This window comes from Pipistrellus hanaki (assembly GCF_964339955.1).
Source record: "Pipistrellus hanaki genome assembly, chromosome: 3".
Classification (NCBI taxonomy): domain Eukaryota; kingdom Metazoa; phylum Chordata; class Mammalia; order Chiroptera; family Vespertilionidae; genus Pipistrellus; species Pipistrellus hanaki.
In genome coordinates, this window is record NC_140505.1 from 86,914,491 (window position 1) to 86,940,696 (window position 26,206).

The 26,206-nt window shown below is 36.4% G+C and overlaps 2 protein-coding genes across 6 annotated transcripts in view; one reads left to right on the top strand and one right to left on the bottom strand.

The window, feature by feature from the left end:
- NBEA (neurobeachin) overlaps positions 1-26,206 on the top strand; it is a 796,980-nt gene that overhangs the window by 548,161 nt on the left and 222,613 nt on the right. The window lies entirely within an intron of this gene.
- MAB21L1 (mab-21 like 1) lies at positions 1,607-7,340 on the bottom strand. Of its 2 annotated transcripts, none has more exons than XM_084877788.1 (2): positions 5,536-7,340; positions 1,607-4,349 (listed from the first exon to the last, which is right to left on the bottom strand). In XM_084877788.1, the coding sequence occupies exon 2, from the start codon at positions 3,519-3,521 to the stop codon at positions 2,442-2,444; it is 1,080 nt and encodes a 359-aa protein (XP_084733914.1). In that variant the 5' UTR covers positions 3,522-4,349; positions 5,536-7,340; the 3' UTR covers positions 1,607-2,441. The 2 variants fall into 2 exon arrangements, with proteins under 2 accessions (XP_084733914.1, XP_084733913.1); XM_084877787.1 differs by having other exon boundaries at positions 1,607-4,510.

Here is a 26,206-nt window from a genome sequence, read left to right on the forward strand (position 1 = left end):
GGGAGCAGATTCCCATCTTTCTCATAGAAAATAAAATGAGTGAAATAGCACATGCTTTATTTTATGGGATTGAAGACTATATTACTGATTTTAAATTCTTACCAGAGGAGGCACATTTTAACAGTCTGTCTATGAATGCCTTTGTGTGCATTTGGGCAGATTTGGTAGTTAAGCTAATTGCGCCCTAGTCCCTGTGATGCAGAATCTCAGGCTCTCTGAGAAGACTGGAAAGGATTTTATGAAATTTCTATTGAATCACTTTTAATTTCCAAAAATGTAGGTTGCAGTGTGAATTATTATTGATTGAAAGGTTATAAGGAAACGCAGGGAGAGGGATACATTTAGATAATCTCCATTATTACATCCATGTTTTATTTCCTGAAATAAGAATGGGTTTACATGTGAATTTAAAAGGAAGAGAAACTGATTATCTGGAAAGTTTTTACTTAAAATGTGTATATACTAGTGCTGGGATGTTTAAAGTTTGTATTCTTCTCCTGGTACGATGGGAGAAAATACACGTTTGGAGGATTTAACATGCATATTTTGTTTGTTTTATATGTCTTGTGTAGATTTAAAAACCTGAATATTAGGGCAGCTCTACACCTCTGCACGTTCTTCTGCAATCAATTTTATTGTTATTTTAACTTGTATGATGTATACAATTTGTCAACTTTTTTCCCCCCTGAGGTTAAGAATTCAAGGACAGAAGTGTTATGCTAGATATGTAAGAATCATTTTACAGACGTCTTCCTTTAAAGTAGTTTTCAGAGACAATTATTCTAAAATAGTCAAAGACAAATGCTCCCATAGATCCAGAACTTTATACTTTTTATTTAAATTTTATATAGAAATAAAGCATTATAAAATGCTATTTGTAGAATAGCAATTGAAATTCTATAATTTACCCTCACCTGAATTAACTAATAACCTTAAGGCCATAGATGATTCGCTCTTCTCAGCACTTGTTGACTATTGAAACACTCTCTGAAAGATTGTTACAGGACTTCTTTCACTTCTAGATCCAAAATAATTGAATTTTACAAATAAGTGTAAATATAATGTATTTGATTTTAAATAATTTAAAGTTTGTTTTTATGCTTTTTTTTTTTTTATCAGCTAGCCCTATAAAGTAAAAAGGAATTTTGGATTTCTGATTAATTTACTCAGCTATTTGAACACTGCATAAAATAAGGTCTGATATTAACTGGTCAGAAATTATCTTCATTTTATTAGTTAGCATAGTTTTCATTTACAAATTTCAAAATTTTTATGATTTTGATTAGTTCATTTCTGTTAGTCTGATTTTTAACTTCAGGAGCCTTCACTGTCATAACATTTTTCCCTTATATAATCAAAAATGATACAGAAATATTAACCTAGAAGAGCAAGCTTTCATGGGTAGATTTAAATTGTATCTGTCATGGGAAGAAATAGTCTTATAAGTAAGTTAGAAAGTGAGAGTATACTGTTATCTTTTGCAGCTCTACAAAAAAACAAACAAACATTGTAATATTTAAAATATTCAAGTAGATTCAATTTTCAAAATGAAGTATTACATCTTTTCAAAAAAAATAATTTAAAGTGACACACAATTTTTATTTTATCTCTTTATTAGCTTCTAATTAAATAAAAACCTGCAACAGAAATTAAAATCTAAATCTCAAAAGTAATTATCCAGTGTATTTCAAGTGCATTTTTCAAATATATAATTCAGATATTCAAGCGTTATTATATACGCTGAATTCAAATTTCTTTGACTATATTTAAATAACATTTCAAGTATATTTATGGAATGTTAGAAATAGAACAAGCAATATATTTGAAACAAAATGTAAACTTTTAAAAGTTCAGACACTTTCAAAGACAGATAAAGTATGGGGAGGAAATCTACCTTTAAATGTTACCTTTGTTAGAGGAAAATGTCTGGAAGTATCCAAAATGGCAATTTAACTTCTGTTCACCAAATCACAAAACACAAACATCCACACTTCAAAGACAATGTGAGATCACAATATTTGTTACAAATAAAAATATACATTACACTTTCCTTCAGATGGCATATCCAAATCATGTTTACTCACAGACAGATGCACCTAAGTCCCCAGGATTGCTATAAATCCTTTGACAGTTAGGCAGAATGCTCCCTGTGGGCTTGCATTACAGCTGGGTTGTTTTCAGGGTGTCATTGTGCACTTTCCAAGAGAATTATGAAATCCTTTGAAAGAAATCTCTAATACTTGTGGGTTGGGGTTTTCCTTTATCTGCTTTCCCCACTGTTTTTCTCCCCTTGGAGGGGTGGGTGAGATGGTGTATAAGCATTGTATTATTCCTTTTTAAGGAAGAGATTGTTTGCACTGTCAAATGATATTTTGGGGATCGAACAGGAAGTGTACACTTAATTAGGATTTTGAGAAGAGTAATCACGTTTCGGCTGTTCTCTAAAGTTTTTCCAAACTTTTTGGGTTGGTCAGGATCTCTCTTGCCAGTCGCCACGTTTGTTTAGCAGCGTTCTCTAGCGCAGAGTGAGGTTTGCCTTGAAACAGGTCTAGGTTAGGTAGGAAGTAGTGAGGGCACCGACGGCACTGCAGACAGGAGATAAGTTGCAGCAAAATGCCGTTGAGCCGATCGCCCAGGCAAGACTCGTCCCAGTCGGACTCTCGGGGATGCTTTTCACACTCATAGGAAACCAGAGTCTTCATGTGGTAATTGTTCAGGGGCTGGCCAGGCAGTTCCAGGTGGCGGTCCCGCAAGGTTTTGAGGATGGACAGGCATTTCTTCCTGCAGCCCCCCATCTGCAGCCTGTTCTCCGCCTCTGCGAACTGCAGCACCCAGGCGTCGCTCTCCGCCGAGCTCTGCTTGCCGGCCAGGGAGTGGCACTCCTTGGACAAGAGATTGAACCCTTCCGCTTTGACCTCCGCCACACGGTTGGGTCCCGGCCAGGGGATGTGGGGAAGCGGCCAGTGGGCAGCGCTCCTCGGCCAGATCCCGGTGCATTTAAAGGCAGGGGTGATCTGGACCACGTACCGATCTCGGATTCGCAGTTTCACTTCGCTGGTGTCTGCCACCATCTTCACCACATCCCTGTAGCTACATTTGTCCACGGCTTGAGCTACCAGCGTCTGAAACCGGGACCTGATTTTGCGCGCCGAGAGGTAGCCGGAGGCGGTAATGAACTCCACCCAGAGGGACATGCTCCTTTTGCGCCCGTCGCTCAGCTTCAGCACCGCGCAGCCGGGCAGCGAGCCGTCATCCACGAAGTTAAAAACCCCCATTTGGTTAAGGTAAAGCACCACCTCAAATTCGGTGGGGGAGATGACCTCCAGGCCTTCGTAGCGGTTGTCCATTTCGTTGAGGGAGCTGATGAAGCGGGGCTCCTGCACTTCCACTTCTTTGAGCACGTCGGACACGACTTTGCAGACTTCCCGGATAGTTTTAGCAATGGCAGCTTTCCTGGCTTGGCATTTTTCGTTGTAGTATTTGTTCAGGTGGTACACCAGCTTGGCCTGGGCGGCGATCATGTTGGGGCAGAGATCCGGATTGTACACCGGAGTCTCGCAGTAGGCTGTGGGATCCAACGCGGCTGCTACAGCTGGAGCCAACTTCGTGCAGAAACTGCGGCGCTTTCCGAGCGTCTCCGACCGGTCCGGACAGGCCGCCGTGGGGGCTCTAGCTGCCGCGATCCCTCCTGGTGTCTGGGCGCCCAGCGACTCTTAAAGTGAAACACTGTCCCCCGCCCCCTTTCTCGGCCGCTCTTCCTCTTTTAAAGAATCCTGGCGGGAGAGAAACGCATGGAGAGATCTCCTTCTCAGTTATGAAAACAAAGTTGCGCTGATACCCAGCAAAGCTCTTCGGAAATCAAAATAAGCCCTTTCCCTCTTTATTTACCCTTTTCCAGAGTCATTGTGTGTGCAAGACTGTTAATCAGGTGGAGGAAAAGTGTGCTGAGTGTGTCAGGGGTGAGTGTGCGTGTGTATATGTCAGAAGAAGCTGCTGTCGGTTTGTCTCAGAGCCCAGACGCACTGGTGTGGAAATTATAAAGGCAGGGCCAGGCAGGCTGGCGGCCAATCGCCACTGGGCTCGTCACGACAGCCTCCTTCGACTCCAGCCAGGCTAATTAATCCCCCTCATGGATATAGGCTCAGGAACTAAAGGTAGGAGGCTGCTGCAGGCAGAAACCCACCCAGGCCACCTAGACACTTTTGGAAACCAAGAGGAATCTCTTAGCTTTGGTATTACCTGAAGCATACTGACATTTTGAAGAAGACTTGGCAAAGTGGTGCTCTTGGTGCTTTTTACCGCTGAAATGCATATACAGGTGAATGCATGGTCCTCCACCAATTAGTGAACTAGTTGGGGTTTTCTAAGACAAGAGTCACTAACATACATTTAGAGGAAGAAGATCATTAATGACTGACAATCCTGGAGGTCTTTTAAAATACAAGTTGAAAGTTTGCTCTTTCCTGATTATGCAGGTTGGCTTTCTGGATGTTCCTATATGTTAGAATGACTTTAAAAAATATTATGCAATGTGTTGGGGCAGATCATGTTGGGGGCAGAGATCCGGATTGTATTTGTACCTCAATTACAGTTATTGAGAGGGATCCAAAAGTTATTGCTAAGTGTGTTAGATATTGTCTACCCCACTTTAAGTTAGGGTGTTTAAAAAATGTTTAGTACACCTTCCCTTCCTCTTTGTACTGTGGTAGGTTTGCCCAACATTACAAGTGAGACACTAAGTTTTGTATGCATTGATAGAAATATTTGAAAAATCAATTACCTCTGTGATGGAGAGATTATTAACATATGTTCATAATGAGCTGTATGGGAAATTCAAGAAAGATAATTGAAATGAGACCTACTGGCAGATATTTTTTCTGAAAATTTGCAGGTTTGTGTTTTCTTGCTCGTTTTTTACAGATGTATAATTAAGGATATATCTCCTCTCTTAAGTGTCCTTAGTGCTGACCTGACAGTAGACTTCTAATTTTATATGACTTTAAGTGATTTGATTAAGGAAAAATGATTAAAAGTTTAAAAGAAAATTTACAGTCATCCAGGATTTTTAATTAAATAACATTTTGGGAAAATTAGAAAGAAATCAACATTTCTAAATTTTGAACCTTGAAACAGAGGAGGAAATAGATTTACATAGATTTTTTTTTTTTTTTGTGGTACAATTATCTCCTTAATGAACTAGTAAATGAAAGAAATGCTACTTAGGCTTATGCAGTGGTTTTAAAACCTAAGCAGATTTTTAATCGCTAACCTTTAATTTAGACGCCCTCTCTTTCAAATTAAGAATATTTCCAGCAAAATCCTCTAATTCCTGGGAACAATTTTGTAGGCGCTTTCTTTCAGAACAACTTTTAACATGATCTTGTTCAGGGCCCCAATTTTTACTCAATCTTTTGATTTGGGGGCGGGGGTAGCGACAGCAGTGCATCACAAAACCACCTATTATTTACTGTCTCGTTATCCAAGAGAGATACATTCTGATTTAACTTAAAATAATACATTAGATTTGGAATTTACAGCATTCATCTGCGCTATTCCTCGAGAACCTTCCATTCCCTTAGGAACTGAGGTTGGGATCACCGAATGCCCCTCCCCACTTCGCTGGCTTCGCGGGTGAATGCACTGCTACCTTTTGGCAGTTGGAAGAGGAAGCAAATCTGAGCGGAAGAACCCATGGCCACAAAGGCGAAGATGTGTATTAGCCTCTGGGGAAAAGCCACCTCCGTGCTTCTCTCAGCGCCGGTCCCCTTTCTGCCCCTACTCCGCATTCCCGGGCCGTCCTTTCCCCTCTGTTCTCAACCCCACAGGCTTTATTTCTGTAAGCCGTTATTTAAAAACCTTACTCGGCGTGCCGGGTCTCTTCACGTCCGCGGAAAGCCTCGGTCTCTGCCCACACACCTCCCAGCCCCGGGCCCGCATGTGGTTGAAGCCAAACCCGCGCCTGCTGACCGCTGGCCGCGGCCCCTGGCCCCGCGCCCTGCGCGCTCCCCCTGGGGCTCAGGCTAGAGATGCTTGGACGGGACTCACCTCTCCGTTTCTCGGGCCACCTGCATATTTCCCCAGTTATCCAGAACCTGGCGCAGCCTGGGACGGGAGGCCCGAGGCCATTCCGGGGACCGTGGCCGGACTGTCCGGGCGGCTCTGACGCCCGCGCGGGAGGGCGGCCGGCGGGCCCCGCTGCGGCCGGGCGCGCAGGTGGCGCATCTTCAGGGCGCACTGTGCGGCTTAATTGGGTTAAAGCAGCTAAACACTGAAGCACTTTGTGCAAACTAATTGGTGTAACCGGGGCCTTTTCCTAACGATTTGCACTTTGAAAAAGAAAAATGGATGGTGAGAAAAGGACTAAGAAACGCCTTAGCCCTCCAGTGTTCCACGAAAGGGAAGTCCTTCCGTTTCAAGGACACCGGGAGTGTTTACTGATCTGCTCCCTATAGCACCCTGCTTCGCCCAGGGCACTGACAGTGATTTACATAACACAGGACTCACCCACCCGCCATTATCTCCAGGGGTAAACTACTGTATTTTACTCCCGTGCAAGTACTGCTTGTTGCTACATCACAGTGATTTTCATTTGAACACGTGAAATGAATTGCTTTCTGTATCTGAACCTTTCCAAAGATCTCATAAACCTCTCAACTATTGAAGGGAAAATCAAACTGTTCTGAGGAGTGTGCTTTCCATTCCTTACTATTTCTTTTTATTGAAATGACTTATGGAAAGGAACTTAAAAGATATATAAAATTTTTGCTATAATTTAGCCTTTTTAAATCAAGGTTTTGGAGTTAGATTTGTTTTATGGGGGTAATTTAACTATTGTATAGTAAATTTTTTTTTTAAATATCATTTGCCCCATTGAACCACTTACTTCAAATGATTACTTAATACATGGAGATAGCTTAATATCAACTTATTTACTTATATGAAAACTTTATAAAACAACTCGAATGACACCAGTCTTATGTTTTTACTATGAATATAATCTTAGTACTAGAATAAAAGCTTGTGTGTGTCCCATGCTTTAGGATATGTGTTAATTGTTTTCATTGGTATGCTATGCAGGCATGTTTGACATGAGCTAATAATAGAATGATAATTGAAGAAAACTGACCTAATTGAAGGGGGAAGGGAGGAATAAAAAAACATCATAATTTAATGAAAATTTGAGATGCTTACATTTGAATGGTATTTGGAATTTTAAGGACTAACCAATTCGATTTTCCCCCCCATTTCATTTACCTAGTTTACTAGGCAGCCTTGATTTAAAAGATACCACTTAGGAAAAAAAAAAGTCCAAAGAAGTCACAAGCTTACCATCATCATAAATTTTGGTACTTATTAATGAATATAAAACAAATACTGTGATTTTTACAATCAAAGCATTCAAAATAACAATGGCAAAATATTTTTCCATAAGTGCTATTTCCTAGGTAACTTATCCCCATTTTGTTATATTATATTATGGGATAAAAAAGTAACGTAAAAATAGTCACCTTATTAGGTTTAAAAAAAAAAGTCTATTATGTTGAGAAATGTAGAACTGCAAGGTTTGTATTTTTTTTTAAATCTAATTTAAATTTGAATTACATGTTCATAAATTTAAGCACTTGTGACCTTTCATCTGGAAAAATTTACCTGTTAGTGGATGTGCACACACATGTTAAATGTTCACAACTATATTGTTTTGTGTTTTTTCATTATCTGCTGGTTGCTATTCTGATCCCAAATATTCATGAATTTAAAGCTTTGTTTTTTAATATGTGCTTATTACACTGGGGAGATAAAAAGAATATGAAGTTGAGTTTATTGAATTATTTATCCCTATTGCTTGAGTGGCTTTGAAGGCTTATTGTAAGCATTTGATTTCTTTCTAACCCCTCTTCTTTCTTTCTTTCTTCTTCTTCTTCTTCTTCTTTTTTTTTTTAATGTACCAGGCTACTTTATCTGTTTTATTCTGCCAGACACAATATATTTCCTTTTTTTCCTTTTTTTTTTTTTACACTAGAGCAATTAAAGACAGATATTTGTACAGGGTTTTCTTTATGTGTCACATTAAATAAAATAAAATAGAGGGAGTTTTTCTGGTAATCTAATTTGATGGCATCCATACCTTTCTTCCTAGTGTGACTCCTGGTATAATAACATTTGAAACAAAGTAACTTGAGAGCTTCAAAAATTTCAGTGATTTCTTGAAATAGTTATTTTACATTTTAGTATCCTGTTTATGACAAAGTCAAGCAAAAAAATGAGGTCACTGTACAACTTAGACCCTATTTTATTTCTTCAACCAGAGCATCCCGATAATTATGGTTAATTTTTAAAAAAGTATTTGCTTAATTCTTCACTTGAATGATCAAGGCTATTCCCTCAGTTTTCCTCATCCTTATAGTACACAACCAAATAGGTTTGTAGTAGGGAGTACTTTTATTTTTCCTTACAGTGTTGCTTAGTAAACATGTTCTTGGTGCTTATAAATGTTGAAAAGAAAATAACTTTGAGATTAAAACTGAAAGTTGTAAGTGTACTTACTTTTTATCACCACCCTTACATTTGCAGATTTGAGCCGATGCTGGATAACTGTCCAAATCTTTTCTTTGGATAGGAAACTAAATTTAAAATCTGGGTTATTTAGATAATTGTCTCAGTTTATTAACTTTATTTGCATTAATATGTACTAATTACACTGGGGAGATAAAAAGAATATGAAGTTGAGTTTATTGGATTATATATCCCAACACAGAGGTACAGGATATTTTAAGTTGCATCTGTAAACTGAAAAACTTGGGGATGAGAGTTATCAATGAAAATATTTTCTTATTGCTCAAAATAAATGTGATCTAACCCTTTCCAAACATATGAGGATATTGGGGCTAGTCATTCATTGATTATTATGGAGCATGTGTTGTTTCCAATATTATAGTTCCTCGTAAAGCTTTTTTTTTTTTTATGTTTCTAACATTATTTATTTATTTATTTATTTTTATTGATTATGGTCTCACATAATTGTCCTCATCCCCCCATTCCCATCCCAAATCCCTCCCCCACCCCACTGTTGTCAATGGCCACTGGGTAGGTCCATATGTATGTACACAAGTCCTTTCGTTGATCACTTCCCCTTACCCCCATCCCCCCTTACTTTCCCTCTGTGGTTTGAGAGTCTGATCACTGGTTCTCTTTCTCTAGGTCTGTTTATGTTGTTCATTATTTCCTCTAGATGTGTGAGATCCTGTGATCCAAGAAATACCCTTGTAAGAACCTAAACTGTGACAAGCTTTTAAAGGTCCCTGTTATCTTTACAAACTCTAAAATTAAATTCATATTGTTAGATTTCAGTAATTAATTTTTATTTGGATATTCTAAACATATTGTAACAGGATAATTGGACTCCTGTGACTCTTTCCTATATGAAAATTATGCATTCCATATCTATAACATACTAGTAGATTTACCTGTAAGCCTGTCTCCTTGGCACTTTAGTACTGAGGAGTTTTATTGCACATAGAGAAAACAATGGAAGCAGATGTAATTAGGGTTTGCTAATCTGTACATTTGTAGTGGGTCATCCAGGACTACATAGCTCTCATCACTGAACTGTACTATATGTGAGTAAGCCACTGAAAATATTCAGCATGACCTTGAGGCTAACGTATGGTATGTAGATAATCAACTTCCAGTGATTGTATATCTAAAACAGCTATTTCTAATTTATAGTTTTGTAGCTTATTTTTTAATTCAACAAAGCAATTCCTCTAAACTAGGATTTACTTTTTTAATGATCAGTAACTGTGGTGATAATAAAAGGATTACTTTAAATAAAAACTATTACCTTTTTTCATGTATATTATATGCAATATAATACTATAAGTGATTTACAGAAAAAAGGAAATTCATTTATAAATAGAAACTTTCTTTATAGATTTACATGTAAATGTAGAGATTGCAACATTATCTGAGAATAGATCGCCTAAGTAATATTTCATTTTCACTTATGTTTATTTTCACTATTATAATATTTTATTATAATAATGTGTACTATTTCTTAAAAACACAATTTTCCATATAATGATTTGTCAAAAATATCATTTCAAATTTAAGTAGATAATACTTTTAAATCTACATATGTTTATTGATTTTATCTAAACATCTAGATCTAATCAAAGCATAAAGAGCATAGAGTCTGTAAGACAATATTTCTAATAAAAAGTTATGAACCCCCATTGAAATGAAAAGTATAAAGTAATTTTATTTTTATGGCAAATCTTTTATTATTTTAACTACATTTCATGGATGTATCATTTGCATACAGCAGTATTTAATCTTACAATTTTTTCCCCAATGAATGTGCCATTTTATGAATTCTGACAAATATATACAACCAGATAGCATTAGTCTGGCACATATATAGAACATTTCTATTACCATAGGAAAAGTTTCCTCATGCCCTATTTTATTTTTAATTTATAAATTTTATGATTCATTTATAAATGTCTAGGTGTCTTAATATTTTATCAAAAGATCTTTAGACTGTAAAAACCTTTATTCCCCTAGAATTTATTATTTAATCTAATTTAAGACCATTTTAATGAGAGAGCAGCACTAAAGTAGAGGCAGAATATAAAATAATATTCCAGATATACAAACAACAGGTTTACAATTTTTGTTTTACATAAAATTTGTTTAATTTTAATATATGCAACATTAATGCTTGGTAAAAGATTCTTTTTTTCAAAGGAATTGCCAATATTTGTTATGCTAGCATGAATGTATGTATTAGACTTGTGAATATAGTTTACATGTCAAGATATGTATTTAGAAATGGGTTTTCATATAAATGAGCAACATTGAGACATTTGTAATGATACTAGCTTTATGTCATTAGAGAAATAAATCTTATCTCAACATTTAAATTACATTTTACTTTACATTTTCAGTAAATGAATCCTTTCTTTGAGAGTTGGGAAACAAGGCCAAGAAGTTTATTAGAGAAAATATTAACTAATATACTACATACATTCTTGGAACATATGTTACTAATCCTAATTTTGTATAAATATATGTCATTTAAATTTAGATGTTTATAAATACTCCAAAGAATTCTTAAATTTTAGGAGCATAAACATTTTTATTGATAATGATGCTTTTTAAAGTATTTTGCCTTTTTACAACTTTGAATAGTACCATAGGTCTCTATTTCTTCCCTCAAGACATATAATTACTTAAATGCTCTCTGAATTATATCTTTATTTGGCAATTACAATAGAAAATTTAATGCAATGCATGCTTACAGGCCTACTAAGAAAGAAGTTATTGCTTTCTTAATAATCTTAAAGTATTTTAAGGAAGTATACTCTTTTTATGGTTTGCAAAATAGCCTATGCATGCAAATTGTATGTACACACACACACACACACACACACACACACACACACACACACACAGCCGCACTGTTTTAGACAGTAAAAGATTGAATTGGCCTCTAAACATTTTTTATGTTAACTTGTTAAAAGGAAACAGCTACTAAATATAGGGTTCTTTTCACCACCAGGATGTAATATCACATCTGCAAGATGGTTTCATAATAACCATACAGTTCTCAATAATACCTTAAGAGATTGCAGCTAAATGGATTTTAAAATAATAACTGGAAATTTCTACCATATTTATCCAGTCATGTATATTATGACCGTTTTGAATGTCATGAACTTTTAATTGTGAAGTTGAGAAGTTTAAAAATTGCTAGCTCTTCTGTCCATAGAATCAAAATTATATTGCTCCATCATCACATACACAATATTCATGTGTATATAAAAACACCTACACTTATTTTAAAATTTCTTCTACTTTTTTGCAACAGACCAAGGTTAACTTTTTTGCAACCTAAATCTGTATTTTATAAGCAAATTGCACAACTCACTAGGATGAAAAAGTGAGGTTTGGGGGCTTTATTGTTTTTGCTTATTTTCTAGCAAATTCAGTTCTTCATTTGTTTTGCTCTCCACGCTGCATTAGCACAGTTTTCCCCTGTGTGCATCTGCCAGTGTACAATTTAGCCACGGGCATCTGTAGACCTTGTGGTGATCAGTATTGCAGGCAAAAGCCATATGTGTTTAAATTTTTAAAAAATCTCTTTATTTCATTTGCTGTTTTAACTGGATGGATAACTTTTGTGCCTCAAGACAGAAGAAGAAAAAATATAGAAATAATTAATTGCCTCTATTCTTGAAGCAGCTTCATTTCCCCCTCCAATATGGAATGCTTGTCAGCTTTCCTGATAAATGACTGCATGTATTTGCATAGATTTTACATTAACACAAAAATTAGTTTTATTTGGGGAAAACTAGTTTACATAATAATATAAGACCTAGTGTTATTGATTATGTTTCCAAGCATAGGAATTGTAGGTTCTTATTTTTTAAAGACCTGATCGATCCAGTTCTTAATTTAAATTTTCTTTGCTTTAGTTTTGCATTAAATAAGGTAAAAATATTTATAAAATTTTAAAGTTTTAAACATTATTTTCTGGATATGTTAACCACAGCTATTTCAGACCCACAGTTAGTAGTACTCACATTGTTAAAAGGTTCTGATTTTAAATTTTTGGCCTTGAGTATTTTAAAATACTTATTATTAATTATATATACCTCAAATAGTTGGAGTATTGCATCTGTGCGAATGATTTACATTTCATATTCATGCTATCAAAAGGACAGATACTTCATTGGATATGCTTATTCCTGATGCATTGTTTACAACCAAATTTAAAATATATCTGAGAACTAGTCTCTCCATCGTCAATCTGTTTTCTCGAATATACTTAATCCAATCTTGAAGAAAATCACTCTGCTTGAGCTACTTGGGTGCTGAAAACAATTCTCCCTCTCTAAGTGGCAGGCGGTAGATGTTTATTCATGTAATCTGGCATCTTGTTGTCTAGAAGCAATCTGCTAATTATATGTGCTATCACTGTATTATCCATGTTACGGAAAATCCAAATATGTTCACTGCTGTTACTTACATCCCAAATATTTTCATAAAATATACTTGATCCTCAGGAAACATACTATACTTAATGGCATCCTAAACCAAGAGTGTCTCTGCCACTTCTTGATTCTGGGACACCCTGGGTGCCAGCTGTCACAGCTCAGCTAATGATGACAAATACCCCTCTCTATGCAGATTGCAGAGCTCACAGGCTGCTGTGCAAGAAACCAGATTACCTTTTTTTCCAGATAGTAACTTAACCTTTTAAACTCATGTAGAATGAAGTGATAAGCTATGATAGTTTCAATTTCTGTATCTTTCAAAACTAAAATCAGAACTATATCAAATTACACTGACTCACTTTTTCTAATTTTTTAATTTAGGCCCCACCTGTTCCAAACGAATGGTTCTATATATATATATATATATATATATATTAAGACTCAGGATTATTCCAATGTAATTGTTGTTAAATCAGAATTATATCAAATAATACTGACTCACTTTTTCTAAATTTTTTATTTTATTTTATTGATTTTTTACAGAGAGGAAGGGAGAGAGATAGAGAGCTAGAAACGCTGATGAGAGAGAAACATCAACCAGCTGCCTCCTGCACACCCCCTACCGGGGATATGCCCGCAACCAATGTACCTGCCCCTGACCGGAATTGAACCCGGGACCTTTCAGTCCGCAGACCGACGCTCTACCACTGAGCCAAACCGGCTTCGGCCATTTTTTCTAATTTTTGAATTTTTGTATAGCCAACAATGCTTTACCCTTGAATGCTATAATATTTTTAAATGAGAAACTCTAGGTAAGATATACTTCACAAATATGCTAAAATGTGCATTTGGACTCTGAATATAACTTAGGTAGTATGGATTATTGAGAAAATTGTCTAGATTGTTTAGGCCAGAAAATAGGCTGATAAAAACATTTGAGGGAAAATGTATCCTTTCCTTTTCTTCACCTGAATCTTAGAACCTCTATGCACTTGCTGTGTGATTGGCCCCTTCTGTTCCAAAGAAATGGTTCTAAATATTACTCCTTTAAGACTCTGGATTATTCCAAAATAATTCAGAGAATAACTGTTGCTAATGATATTTTTTTTTCTATTTTCAAAGGAGCTTTTGTTTTAAGTTGTTAAATTTTTCTATATAAATTTGTTTTTGAGTTATGATTCATAAACATGCATGCATTTATTCAAAATAAAAATTAACACCATTAATGAATGAACATCATTAACCATAATGTAATGCAGAGGGGGTATAAACTGCATATTAAATGAGGTAATAGTTTACAATTGCAACATTCATCTTCATTTATAGAATACTTTTATATGCACTAACTCATTTGATACTTAAAGTAATTTTTTGAGTTGAGAGAAATGGGAAATAAAGAATGAGCATAACTCAATGAGTATTTAATCTCTTTTAATCATCACAACAAATACTCATTCCCAGGTACAAATAAAGAGACTGGGGTTTAAAAAGGTTAATTGTCTTAACAAGGGACATACTAGTAATTCCAGAAACAGGTCTGTTTGACTTCGGTTTCTCTTAATACTACAATATCTAGAACACATATTACAGAGGTATGTATGTATGCATGCATGTATGTCCTGTCTGCACCCAGAAATAATCTTTAGCGACTGTGATATAGTATCATTTCTGAAAAAAAAACAACAACACTATAGACTTATATTTACTTAAGAATATGATTGTTTGATGAATTATAAAGATTAAGTTCTTTAGAGGAGGCTTTTAATTAAGTAAATATTGAGATCCTTTTTATGCTATGAGTTTTATTTTATGATAATGTATTGATCTATCACATGAGGAGAAACTAGGAAATATACATACCATTAGTGAATATCAAATTGGACTAATTCACCTAAAGAACCACTTCATTGCAAAATTTAAGATGATTGGGATGTACCTTTATAAAATGATGAAGAGAAACAATTACTTCAGCTATCACTTGAGTAAATTATCTTTGTACTTTTCTTTTATGCTATTTTATACTACATTTTCTTTTATACTATTTTTTTTATACATATAGCTCTACTTTGTGACCTTTCAGTTGAAGACACATGAAAACTCCCTTTTTCATGAATTTAAATAGGATCATTTCAAGAATGCTGTGAATGTCAACTGTTTTTATTCCTTGCTAATTTTTTTCTTTGGTATGGATACTATACAAGGATTTTTTTCAATGATACATCTGATTTTTCTATTTCATGAATTTTAATGATAGAATTCTACTTATAATTACCAATCAGTACTACTACTTAATAATTTTTAAATATTACATTGCATATAATTATATAGAATTTAAGTGAATACTTAAATAAAAGTATCATGCAATTAATGCTGGGAGGAAGAAACTAATTCTGCCTCAGAATTCAGACATTTTATATCAGGGAAGGAGGAAAATATAATGCAACCCTGCTCATTAACTCTCTGAATCTTCTCTACAGCACTAGTAGGGAATGGTCATCCAACCTCTTTTACCTCCATTGATGAGAAATTCGCTATCTACTCAGATAGCTACCGTGTTTCCCCAAAAATAAGACAGTCTTCGAAAATAAGACCCAGAGCATGGAAAGATAAGACATCCCCTGAAAATAAGACCTAGAGCAACTTTTGGAGAAAAAATTAATATAAGGCACTAACTTATTTTCGGGGAAACAAGGTACTTGCACTTGCATACAGTTCTAATTATTAGAAAGCTCATCCTGATATTGAACCAAAATCTTTTTCCTTGAAAGTTTCCCCTTTTAGTGCCTCCTTTTCTTGTCTTGTTCTATCCTTTTAACAGAAAAGAAAAAAAAATTCTATAAATTCAGTATATAAGATATCAAATTGCATATGCTTTGAGCTTCCAGCCATGACACCTATAGCATATTCTAAGTCACCTTTAGCATTCAGGACCCATTCTCATATATCATTTTCTTTAAGTGTGGTGCCTAGAATTCATTACTCCCAGAGTGGATTGGTGAATATAGAGTAGAAGAGGCCTCTATAAAGTGAAACATGGTCATATTAACTTTGGGGGGTAGCTTTATAAACCTGTTGGTAAATGCTAGGGTATGTGTACACAAACAACAAGTATCTTATTTGTTTAAAAACATGTTACTGGGGTCCTAAGTACCTGACTTTTACCCAACTCATTTTATATTGCTATTTTTAGCTATTTTTTATATTATTTGATTTATAATAGCTAGTTAGGTATTATTATTTTGAATATGGATTAATAAGCATGATAGTTTAATTCTTAAACATTTTCATAGGCTACATATAGAACACCCATAGCAAAACTGAATTTAACTATAACATATTACTGTTTTGTCTCAGCCTAGGTATTTAAAGAGACTGAGCTACTTAATGAGGTATCTGGATAGATTAAATTCACTAAATATTCCACAGCCTTTGTATAGTTTCTTGCTATCCACTTTAAATACTAGTTTTTTAATGACTTTATCAAATTATATAACTAATAATCTCCATTTGGTATGAAGAATATACTTTTTGTAATTTGACATTTGTGAGTTTTGCTTTGATAACTCTTTTTACCTACAAATGGAACCATTGTTCAAGTTCCCCTTTGAACAATGTACAGAAAAACTAATAAAACGAATGAATGTTAATAAGTGTGTATTATTGGAATAATTTTCATACCAACTCATGATTAGTTCTACTTTTGACTTAATTTATTAATTTCTAAATAATTTAGCATGAGTGGAGGTAAATGCTTTTTAAAAGTGATGCATTTAATAAAGTTGAAATCAATGTAAAAACTTTTTATGAAGCTAAAATTGTCTCACAAATCAGAACCCATTCTACTCTATTAGTTTCTTCAAAAGCAGTGCCTAGAACTGAATATACTGTAACCCAGAGTGAATGTAAAGAAGACTCCATTAAGTAATGAATACACTGCTGGAAAAACATATTCAGAAGAGTAAGTAGTAAAAGGTGACCAATATTAAGTAATTGATAAAGTACAAAAGTACATTTATTTTATTTCACCATAAATTGTGAAAAAGAAAACATATCTCATAACTTTTTGTGTTATTTATTTTAAAGCCTTAAATTTCTTAAAGTTTAGGACTTCTTTTTTATTTGCCAACTTCTTTTCCTAAATATGGATATGCCATTAATACTTTATTTACTATTGCTGTGACATCTAGGTAATAAAATTCAAAGACAGTCTGCCTCAAATTTGGCTTTCTTTCAGTTTGTGCCTTGAATGGAGAATAAGGAAGGCCAGTGCTTTTACAAAAGAAACATTCTGTAGCCGAGCTGTTCCATCTGTTTCATTTGGTGGCTTATGCAATAAGAGGTGTTATCACATGAATCTAAATGCACACACAGTTGTTTTATGAACTCTTTCTGTGCACTGAGCAGTTTATAAGTTGCCTACTCTATTGTATGTCAGTCCCAGCTGACCCAAGTACATTCTGCTGAGCATATTTGGGGGAATAATTAGATCTAATGAAGCCTGGAACACAGCTAATTCTCTAAGTGATTTATTTGTATCGTCTTGTCTGATTCCTAAGAATTCTCCAAATAATAATCCATGACACTTATTTTTTCCGTAGCACTTTGTTGATACAGTTACTCTATTTTCATGTTTGTTTGATGGGCATTAAAAATAAATTAGGTAGTTGAAATGATGCAAAGCATATTTCAAATAAAAAGTATACATTATGCGTTAGGAGAATGCCAGTTCTTTGCCATCTTTTGTTTTTGTTACTATTTCAAAATGTTTTTGGCACTTGAATTAATAATGGGATAGAAAACCTCATGTGATAATAGCCTCTTTTAAAAACTGTAATAGTGGGAATAAAATGTATGAGCAAAATATTTGAAAATTATTCATGGAAGATTCCTATTTCTGAATTAGTTTCCCAAGGAAATGAGTTGTTTTGTTTGTATGTTTACATCTTATGATTTTATATTCTTGTTTACAGCCTTTATGTTTTAAAGCTGTTGATATGGCTTCACTGCACCAGCAATGCTGACAATGACATTTCTCTACATGCCCTCACCAAGTAGTCAGTGATTCAGTGGCCTGTAACACTTTAAATCCCATCGACTCATTTTCCTTTCCTGTTCTAACTATTTCAGTGTGTGGCACTTTTGTTGTGCAGGTTAAAATCTGGTAGCTTAACTGAGGGCATACTAGAATGAAGATAGGCATAGTGGCCAAATCAAGAAGACTATAACTCTACTGAAGCCTTACATTCAGTAAATAAGATACTCTCTTCAGGTAGGTATTTTTGGAATCTATGTCCTATTCAGTCTCCTGTTGTCTAGAAGCTGTAGCAGACTTCATTAAGAATCATGACTTTTACCTGTTTGATATCAATATTTAATATTCATCATACTCTAGAACACAGACAAGAAATACCTTAAGGACACGTACCACTTTATTAGATGCACTGAAATACCTAACGTAGTGTAGATCATCAACTTCACTGCCTAAGCACTGACCCGGGAACTAGTTAGAGAGTCTTAATGATCATTACAGGACATTTAATGCTGCCTCTTATAAATCCTAGTCTTAAATTATGCCCTGACCTAATGTATCACTCTTCCTCTTATTTAACCCTCTGCATGAAAGTAAACTAAACACTCAAATATCAGGTCTTTGAACCTTGAAGAAAAAAGTTGCAGATAATTGTTATTGCTTGGGCTTCAAGAACATTTATTTTTATTTTTACATTTTCAAAAGTGACAAAAGAATGAACTGATAAAATTAGTATTTAATTGTTATTATATTCTAGGTACTGTGCCAGGTGCTTATTGCACCTTCATTCCTTCAACACCATGAAGTAAATACTACTACAGTACCATCATTTCATTGTTAAGATACTGAAACAAAGAGAAGTCAAGTATCTGTTCCAAGTTTACAAAGCCTGGAGTTTGCAGAGTTAATATGTTTCAGCCAGCCCTTCTGCATAATTCTATGGCTCACTTTCTTAATCATAACACTAAACTTATTTTAAGTTTGTTTTCTCACCTGTAAACTAGAGATAATAATATCTACATCATAGAATTATGGAATGCATTAAATAATTTAATATACCCGTATTAATTTTCCGGCGTATAAGACGACACCCTAATTTTACAGTTAAAACATAGGTTTAGGCCTATATTCGCTGTATAAGACTACCCCCCACTTCAAAGAAAAGACTTACTTTGCCGTCAAGATCTGCAGGTAATTTTTGTTCAATTTTGGTCTTTTCCCCCCAATTTTCGGTTGACTTTTTTTCATTTCAAAAGTTGTCTTATATGCCGGAAAATACGGTACAGTAAAAGCTTAGATTTTTAAAAAAATTTTATTTGATTATTATTATTATTTTTTTACCCAAGTCCATACAGTAGCTGTAGAGTTAGGATTCAAGTTCAGTATTTTCTGTCTTTAAACTTTTTAGCTTATCTAGCATAATGCTTAGGTAAATATTAGTTGAATGAATAATTACATGAGTATCATTGTCCCTGTACTTCCCAATGGAAGACTTTTTAGTTTTGCTGATTGTTTCAGTAGCACAGAGAAGATACTCAGTGGTGAGTGAAAGAATGATTATTCATTCTATACTTTAGGTACATTAATGAATCCCAAATTTATTTCTCCAGGCAATTCCTTTTCTTTCAACTTCAAACTCATTTTTTCAGCTATCTTCTCCACATCGTCTCACATATGTAGGATGCATAGCAAACACAGCATATCCAAACTGAGCATCTGTTCTTCAACCAACCCAGGCTGATCCTCCTGCAGTCACTGTGTTTCAGTAAATGGCAACTTCTTTTCAGTTGCTTAGGCCAAGCTTGGCTGCTGACGTTGATTCCTCTTTTGCTTTCATAGTTCACAACCAGTTCATCTGCAAATCCACCAGAATCTGACCACCTTTCACCAACTTTAGCTTCAGTCTTGGTCAAGTCACCATCATCTCTTATTGGTATTATTAGTTATCTGAGAGATGTCCTGGCTTCCTTCTTTATCCCATGCTTGCTGTACCATTATACTCTTTTCTCCATATAACAAGCAGACAGATTTGTTAAAAATAAAAGGTAGATCATGACACCCTTAAATTCAGAATTCCCAAATGGCTTCCCATCTCAGAGTAAAAGTTTACATCTTTAAAATGAGTTATCAGTGCTCTGGCCAGTGTGGCCCAGTTGGTTAAAGTGTTATCCCATGCGCCAAAGGGTCTCAGGTTTGATCCCTGGTCAGGGTGCATAGAGGAGGCAATCAATTGGTGTTTCTCTCTTTCTCTCCCCCATTCCCTTCCCCTCTCTAAAACAAACAAACAAACAAACAAACAAACAAACAAATACAACTTCCCTAACAGTGTGGCTCAACTGGTTGAAGTGTCATCTGGTGTACCAAGGGGTGGTGGGTTGGATACCTGATCAGGGAACAGGCCCGGGTTTGGGGCTAGATCCCTAGTAGTGGCATGTAGGAAGCAGCCAATCAGTGTTTTCCTCTCTCTCCCTTTCCCTTCTCTTCTCTCTCAAAAAATAAAAAACAACAACAACAAAATCAAACCCATATCCTCAAGGATTAAAATGATTCTTTAGCTCTATAACAATACCTTTCCACCCTATTTCCCCATATCCTCCTGAATTATCTACTTCTGTCACTATTACTTTGTATTCACTGAGCATATTGTCACCCTCCCCCATTAGGGTCCATGCAATTGCTGAGTCCTCCGTGTGGAGTTCTTGGCTCCCAGTATCTGCATGTTTTCCTTACCACTCTTCAGTACATGTCCTGGCTGGTGTGGTTCAGTTGGTTGGACGTTGTCACCTGTATTGAAGGATTGCTAGTTTGATTCCTAGTCAGGGCATATGCTTGGCTTGCAGGTTTGATCTTCTGTAGCAGGTGTGCAGAAATCAGCAGATCAATGCTTCACTCTCCTACTTCTCTCTCTCTCTCCCTTTCTCTCTTAAAAAAAAAAAAAAAAATATTTTTAAATAGAAGTATATCCCACCAACTCTCTCTGTCCCCTTCTTTGCCTACATTTTCCCCTACAACTGATCACTATCTGACATGCTTTTTACTTATTTATCATGATTATTAATGTCTCTCTCCCCTTATTTCAATGTAAGCTCTTGGTTAAGGCAAAGATTTTGTCTCTTCATTGATGCATACCTAGAATCTAAAACAGTACCTGCCTTATAATAGTGCTCAATAAATATCTGTTTAAATGAAGGAAGGAAGGAAAAGATAAAGAGAGGGAAAATGATAGGAAAGCAGGACCTAAGGAAGGACATAATCAGTTTATTATGTTAATAGTATCTATAATAATAAAAACTATATAATGTGCTAATCAGACTGGACAGCCAAACAACCTTCCGGATGTCCTTTCGGACTAAGTCTCAGCTGTGAGAGCTGAGCCCCTTGCACAAATTTCATGCATCGGTCCTCTAGTGTTTGTAATAAGGCTTGAAACAGAGCTTAAAGATTATTTTAACCTCTTAATTAACAAATCATCATGGCCTCTTGACATTGTTGACCTTTTTGAAATATTCTCTTAACAAAAATATTATCTATTTATGATGTAAGACCCTGTGCTAAAAAAGCTAAAAACTTGATTTGTGCAGCAAGTGATTGAGTGTTTTTTTTTTACCCTCTGGCCTTTGGAACTCTGAGCTGAGAGCAAAGAAACATTCAATACCTCACCTTCCAATGAGCTGAAAACAATTGAGGCTAGCTAATGGAGCTTTTATTCCAGTGGGGAGGCATTAAGTTAACTAAGAAGCATATAAGTAAGTAGAAAATATGTATCATGTCAGGTGGTGATAAGTGCTCTGAGGGATAGATATTACTATCTCACTTTTTGAGATAAGAAAAGTGAATCTTAGAAAATTTATTTAAGGTCTTCTAGTTGGAGATGGGACTTAAAGCCATTCTTTGTGACTTCAGCATCCATGTATTGAATTATGTTCTACTCATTACCTCCATTCATTACCATATTTTGCCTCTTACTTCAATCACTGATTTTTCACCATTGGCTCCTTTTTTTCTTCTTTAATCCCCTAAATATGAGTATATTCTTTTAAAATATGTTTTTATTGATATCATAGAGAGGAAAGGAGAGGGAGACAGAAATAGAAACACCAATGAGGAGAGAGAATCATTGATTGGCTGCCTCATGCATGCCCTGTACTGGGGATGAAGCCTGCAAATCCAGCGAGTGCCTAAACCAGGAATGGAACCAGGACCACTGAGCCACACAGGCCAGGCTAAATATGAGTATATTCTTTAGTTTAATGTTGTCTTATGGTTATGTAACTTGAATTATCATCTCTGTGTAGGTGTGTCACAAATCTATGCCTCCATTTCTGCTCTCTGTTAATTCATCACTCTCATTTTCTACTCCCTGGTGGATGTCTTCCAAATTGAGGTCCCTGTTCTCTCGATGCTTTTATACCTCCTTCCTCTCAAGTACAAGCAGAAGTCAAAATTTTTTCTTGAGGGATGCTATCTCTCATTTCTCCCTTTGTTTCTGTCATTGACTTGAGCCATTGTTGTAATTTCAGGTAATGTTGACATGTTAGGTATTATTGACCCCTCTCTCACCTTTTGCTCCTTCTCTACCACCCCATACCTTCTTAATCATCAGGTGTTGAAAATTTTCCTTCTTTTCTACTATCTTTCACTTGTATTCTTGTCACACCCACCACCATCACCCTAGTTCAAGTCTTTATCGCTATTACTGGATTGTGGCTCCCTGTTTCTACCTTTCCCTTCTCTAGTCTATCATAAAGAATGCTGCTCAATTGACTTTCTGAGACCACTTTTATCATGTTAATATCCTGTTCAAAGACCTTAGATTGACTCACAAGTTTCATGAGAGGGAGGAAGATAGAAAAGGGAAGGGAGGGCAGGGCTAGAAAGGGAGGGGAATAAAAGGGGTAGAAGGAAGGAAAAGAGACCCTTCTGGTATTCAAAGTGTTACTGGCAAAATGAGACCTCGGTTATTGTCTTCTTGAAGGGAAAAATTCAATCAAGAAACAAAGTGAACATAACAAGCAAGAATTTATTGGTTACAGCAAAAGCACACTCAGGACAGAGAAACAAGAAGGGCTTAGCATAGAAGAAGCAACAGGAAATCCTAGGCTGGGCTGCTTTGGCTCACTGGGAAATCAGAGAAAAGGCCCTCTTGAAGACCTGGTTCATGGCTTAGCCTGGGGTGAGCTGCTGCTGCCCATTGCTCATCTGGTTGAAAGCATGGGGGCTCCTTTAGGATTTAGGAGATGCATGCCTGTGGGGGAAGAAGTGGGAGAAGAGGGAAAAGGGAATGGCAGGGGCTGCTCCCCAGAGGGAGAGCATGGACTAGGTCCTCAGTCTTGAGGCTTTTATTTCTCTCTTGCATGCTGGAATCTTAGGGGAGTTCTCAAGGGAAGTTCTCAATAGAATATTGATCAGCTTCCCAGGTGTGTCCTTTCAGGGTTGTCCTTTCCATTGATTGGTCCACCTCAGGGAGGGGGTCATTAGTCAGTGCAGCTCTTCCTGAGGCAGCCATGGCTTGTCTGGTTTTGCTGTTTTTCTGAGCCTGAAGCTGAAACAGAACTGAGGCCTAGGCATTATATTTAGGGACAAAAAGGTAGGAGGTCTAAACCGCATGACCACTGATGTACTTTGGGATGAATGCTTTCCCTGAGAATGAGGTCCTTCTTTTCCCAGTTTTGCCCATTGCTAAGTACTCAGGGCTTTCCTCCCTGGTGACTTTCTATACCTGTCCCATAGTCCTTGCTCTGCTCATGTTTAACTGCCTACTATAAAAGCACTGCACTATCTGATCACAGCAATATTCCAATATTAACTTTTTGACATCCATTCTTGTATTTTCTATGTTAGATTAATTATTTTTCCAAACACAATTCTTAACTTTCTTTCTCTGCCTTCAGAGTTACACTTTTTCCTTAAGATTAAATGTAGCCTGTGATCTTCCTAATTAAAAATGCTCTTTCCTTCTCAGTAATCTTATATCACTTGACTTTTCTATGCTTGGTATAATGTAGATGAGTTCTATAAAAAAAAAAAAAACTTATTTAAATGTGTAAATGTTTTTGTCTCCCAAATAGATTCAGAATTCTTGAATGATAAGTAAAATTTAACTCTTCTCTATCCCCAAATGGCTAGTATCAAACTGTATGCACAGTGGAAGATCCATACATAATTGTTGAATGATAAAACTTATCTTAATTTTAAGGAGTTTTAATTTCAAAAAAGTAGGAGAAAAATTAAGGCATATCTAGTAATTACAAGAAAAACTGATAACAACATAGTCATTACTTCTATAGTAGCCATTACATCAATAGACTGATTATAAATAAATTGGATTAACTCACTTTCAAACATATTTCATCCAAGAGAACTATCCTATCTAATAAAAGAATAATATACAAACTGACCATACCTCCACTAAACCCATGAGCCATGCCCACTAGCCAATCAGGAGAGAGTATGCAAATTAACCCAACCAAGATGGCTGCAGTGCTGGAGTAAGCAGAAGGCTTGGGTTTTCCTGGCAATGGAGGAAGCCAAGCTTTCTGCACACCCTGGCTGGCCCAGACCTCTGCTCAAAGTTTCAACTATAGAAGATAAATAAATCCCGGATACCAGGGCCTCTGCTCGGATTGCCAGGGGGTGTGGCCAGCCTGCAAACCACCACAGGCCCCTTGCCCAGGATGCCCCACGCCCCAAGGGAACCCCCACCCTGATCCACGACACCCTTCAGGGAAAACCAGCTGGCCCCCACCCGTGCAGCAGGCCTCTATCCTATCTAATAAAAGAGTAATATGCAAATTGACTGTCATTCCAACACACAAGATGGCTGCCCCCATGTGGTCAAAGATGGCTGCTCCCATGTGGACACGAGATGGCCACCACAAGATGGCCAACAGGGGAGGGTAGTTGGGAGGTAGCAGGCCTGCAGGGGAGGGCAGTTAGGGGTGATCAGGCCAGCAGGAGAGGGCAGTTGGGGGGGACCCAGGCCTGCAGGGGAGAGCAGTTGGGGGACACCGGGCCTGCAGGGAAGGGCAATTAGGGGTGACTGATCAGGCTGGTAGCCAGAAGCAGTTAGGGACAATCAGGAAGGCAGGCAGGCGAGCAGTTGGGAGCCAGCAGTCCTGGATTGTGAGAGGGATGTCCAGCTGCCCGTTTAGGCCTGATCCTGCTAAACAGGCAGACGGACATTCCTTAAGGGGTCCCAGATTGGAGAGGGTGCAGGCTGGGCTGAGAGACAGCCTCTCCCCCGTGCACAATTTTCATGCACCAAGCCTCTAGTAATAATATCACATATGGTTCACTAGACTGCCTGGCTGGCTTCTATTTTCTCTCCTGATATATTATTAAAAATCAAAATTTTGCCGGGACCGGTTTGGCTCAGTGGATAGAGCATCGGCCTGTGGACTGAAAGGTCCCGGGTTCGATTCCAGTCAAGGGCATGTACCTTGGTTGCGGGTACATCCCCAGTGGGGGGTGTGCAAGAGGCAGCTGATCAGTGATTCTCTCTCATCGATGTTTCTAGCTCTCTGTCCCTCTCTGTGTAAAATCAATAAAATAAAAAAAAATTAAAATAAAATAAATTAAAAAATCAAAATTTGGTAAGTAGGTTGACATTCTACATAGCCATCTCAATCTGCCACTGTTATCTTGGTGTCAAAGTAGCAATTTATGGGTCTCTTTTTTGCCTTACATTGCCCACAATTGCCAGTTCAGAATCTTCTTTTCTCATCAGATGAGTTCTTCCCTAAAGGCACTCATCCCTCAACACAATTCTGTCTTCGTTCAGAAAAATTTAGAGATTTCAAATAATTATTTTCATCACTTCAATGCCCATGAACTATGAAATCTCTAGTAATAAATATGTATATAGTAATATTTGAAAATTATAATTATTTGACTGCTGTTGAAAAATGGATATCTTACCTTGGCATGAATATCAAAGTGCACAGGCTTGCACTATTTCTAATTATGTCTGTTAGATTGCAATACAAGTGCAGATGTAGTACTTTCTAATATCCTTTCAGGGGGCTCAGTCAAAGAACCCCTTAAGTCATTCAATTATTAGATACTATTGAGTACTTCCTGTGCTCTCCACTTTGCCCTGGCGTTACCAACTCTTCCATCACAGAGCTTTTAGGCTAGTAGATTACAAACTACTGAATCCACAATTATGATTCAGTGGGCT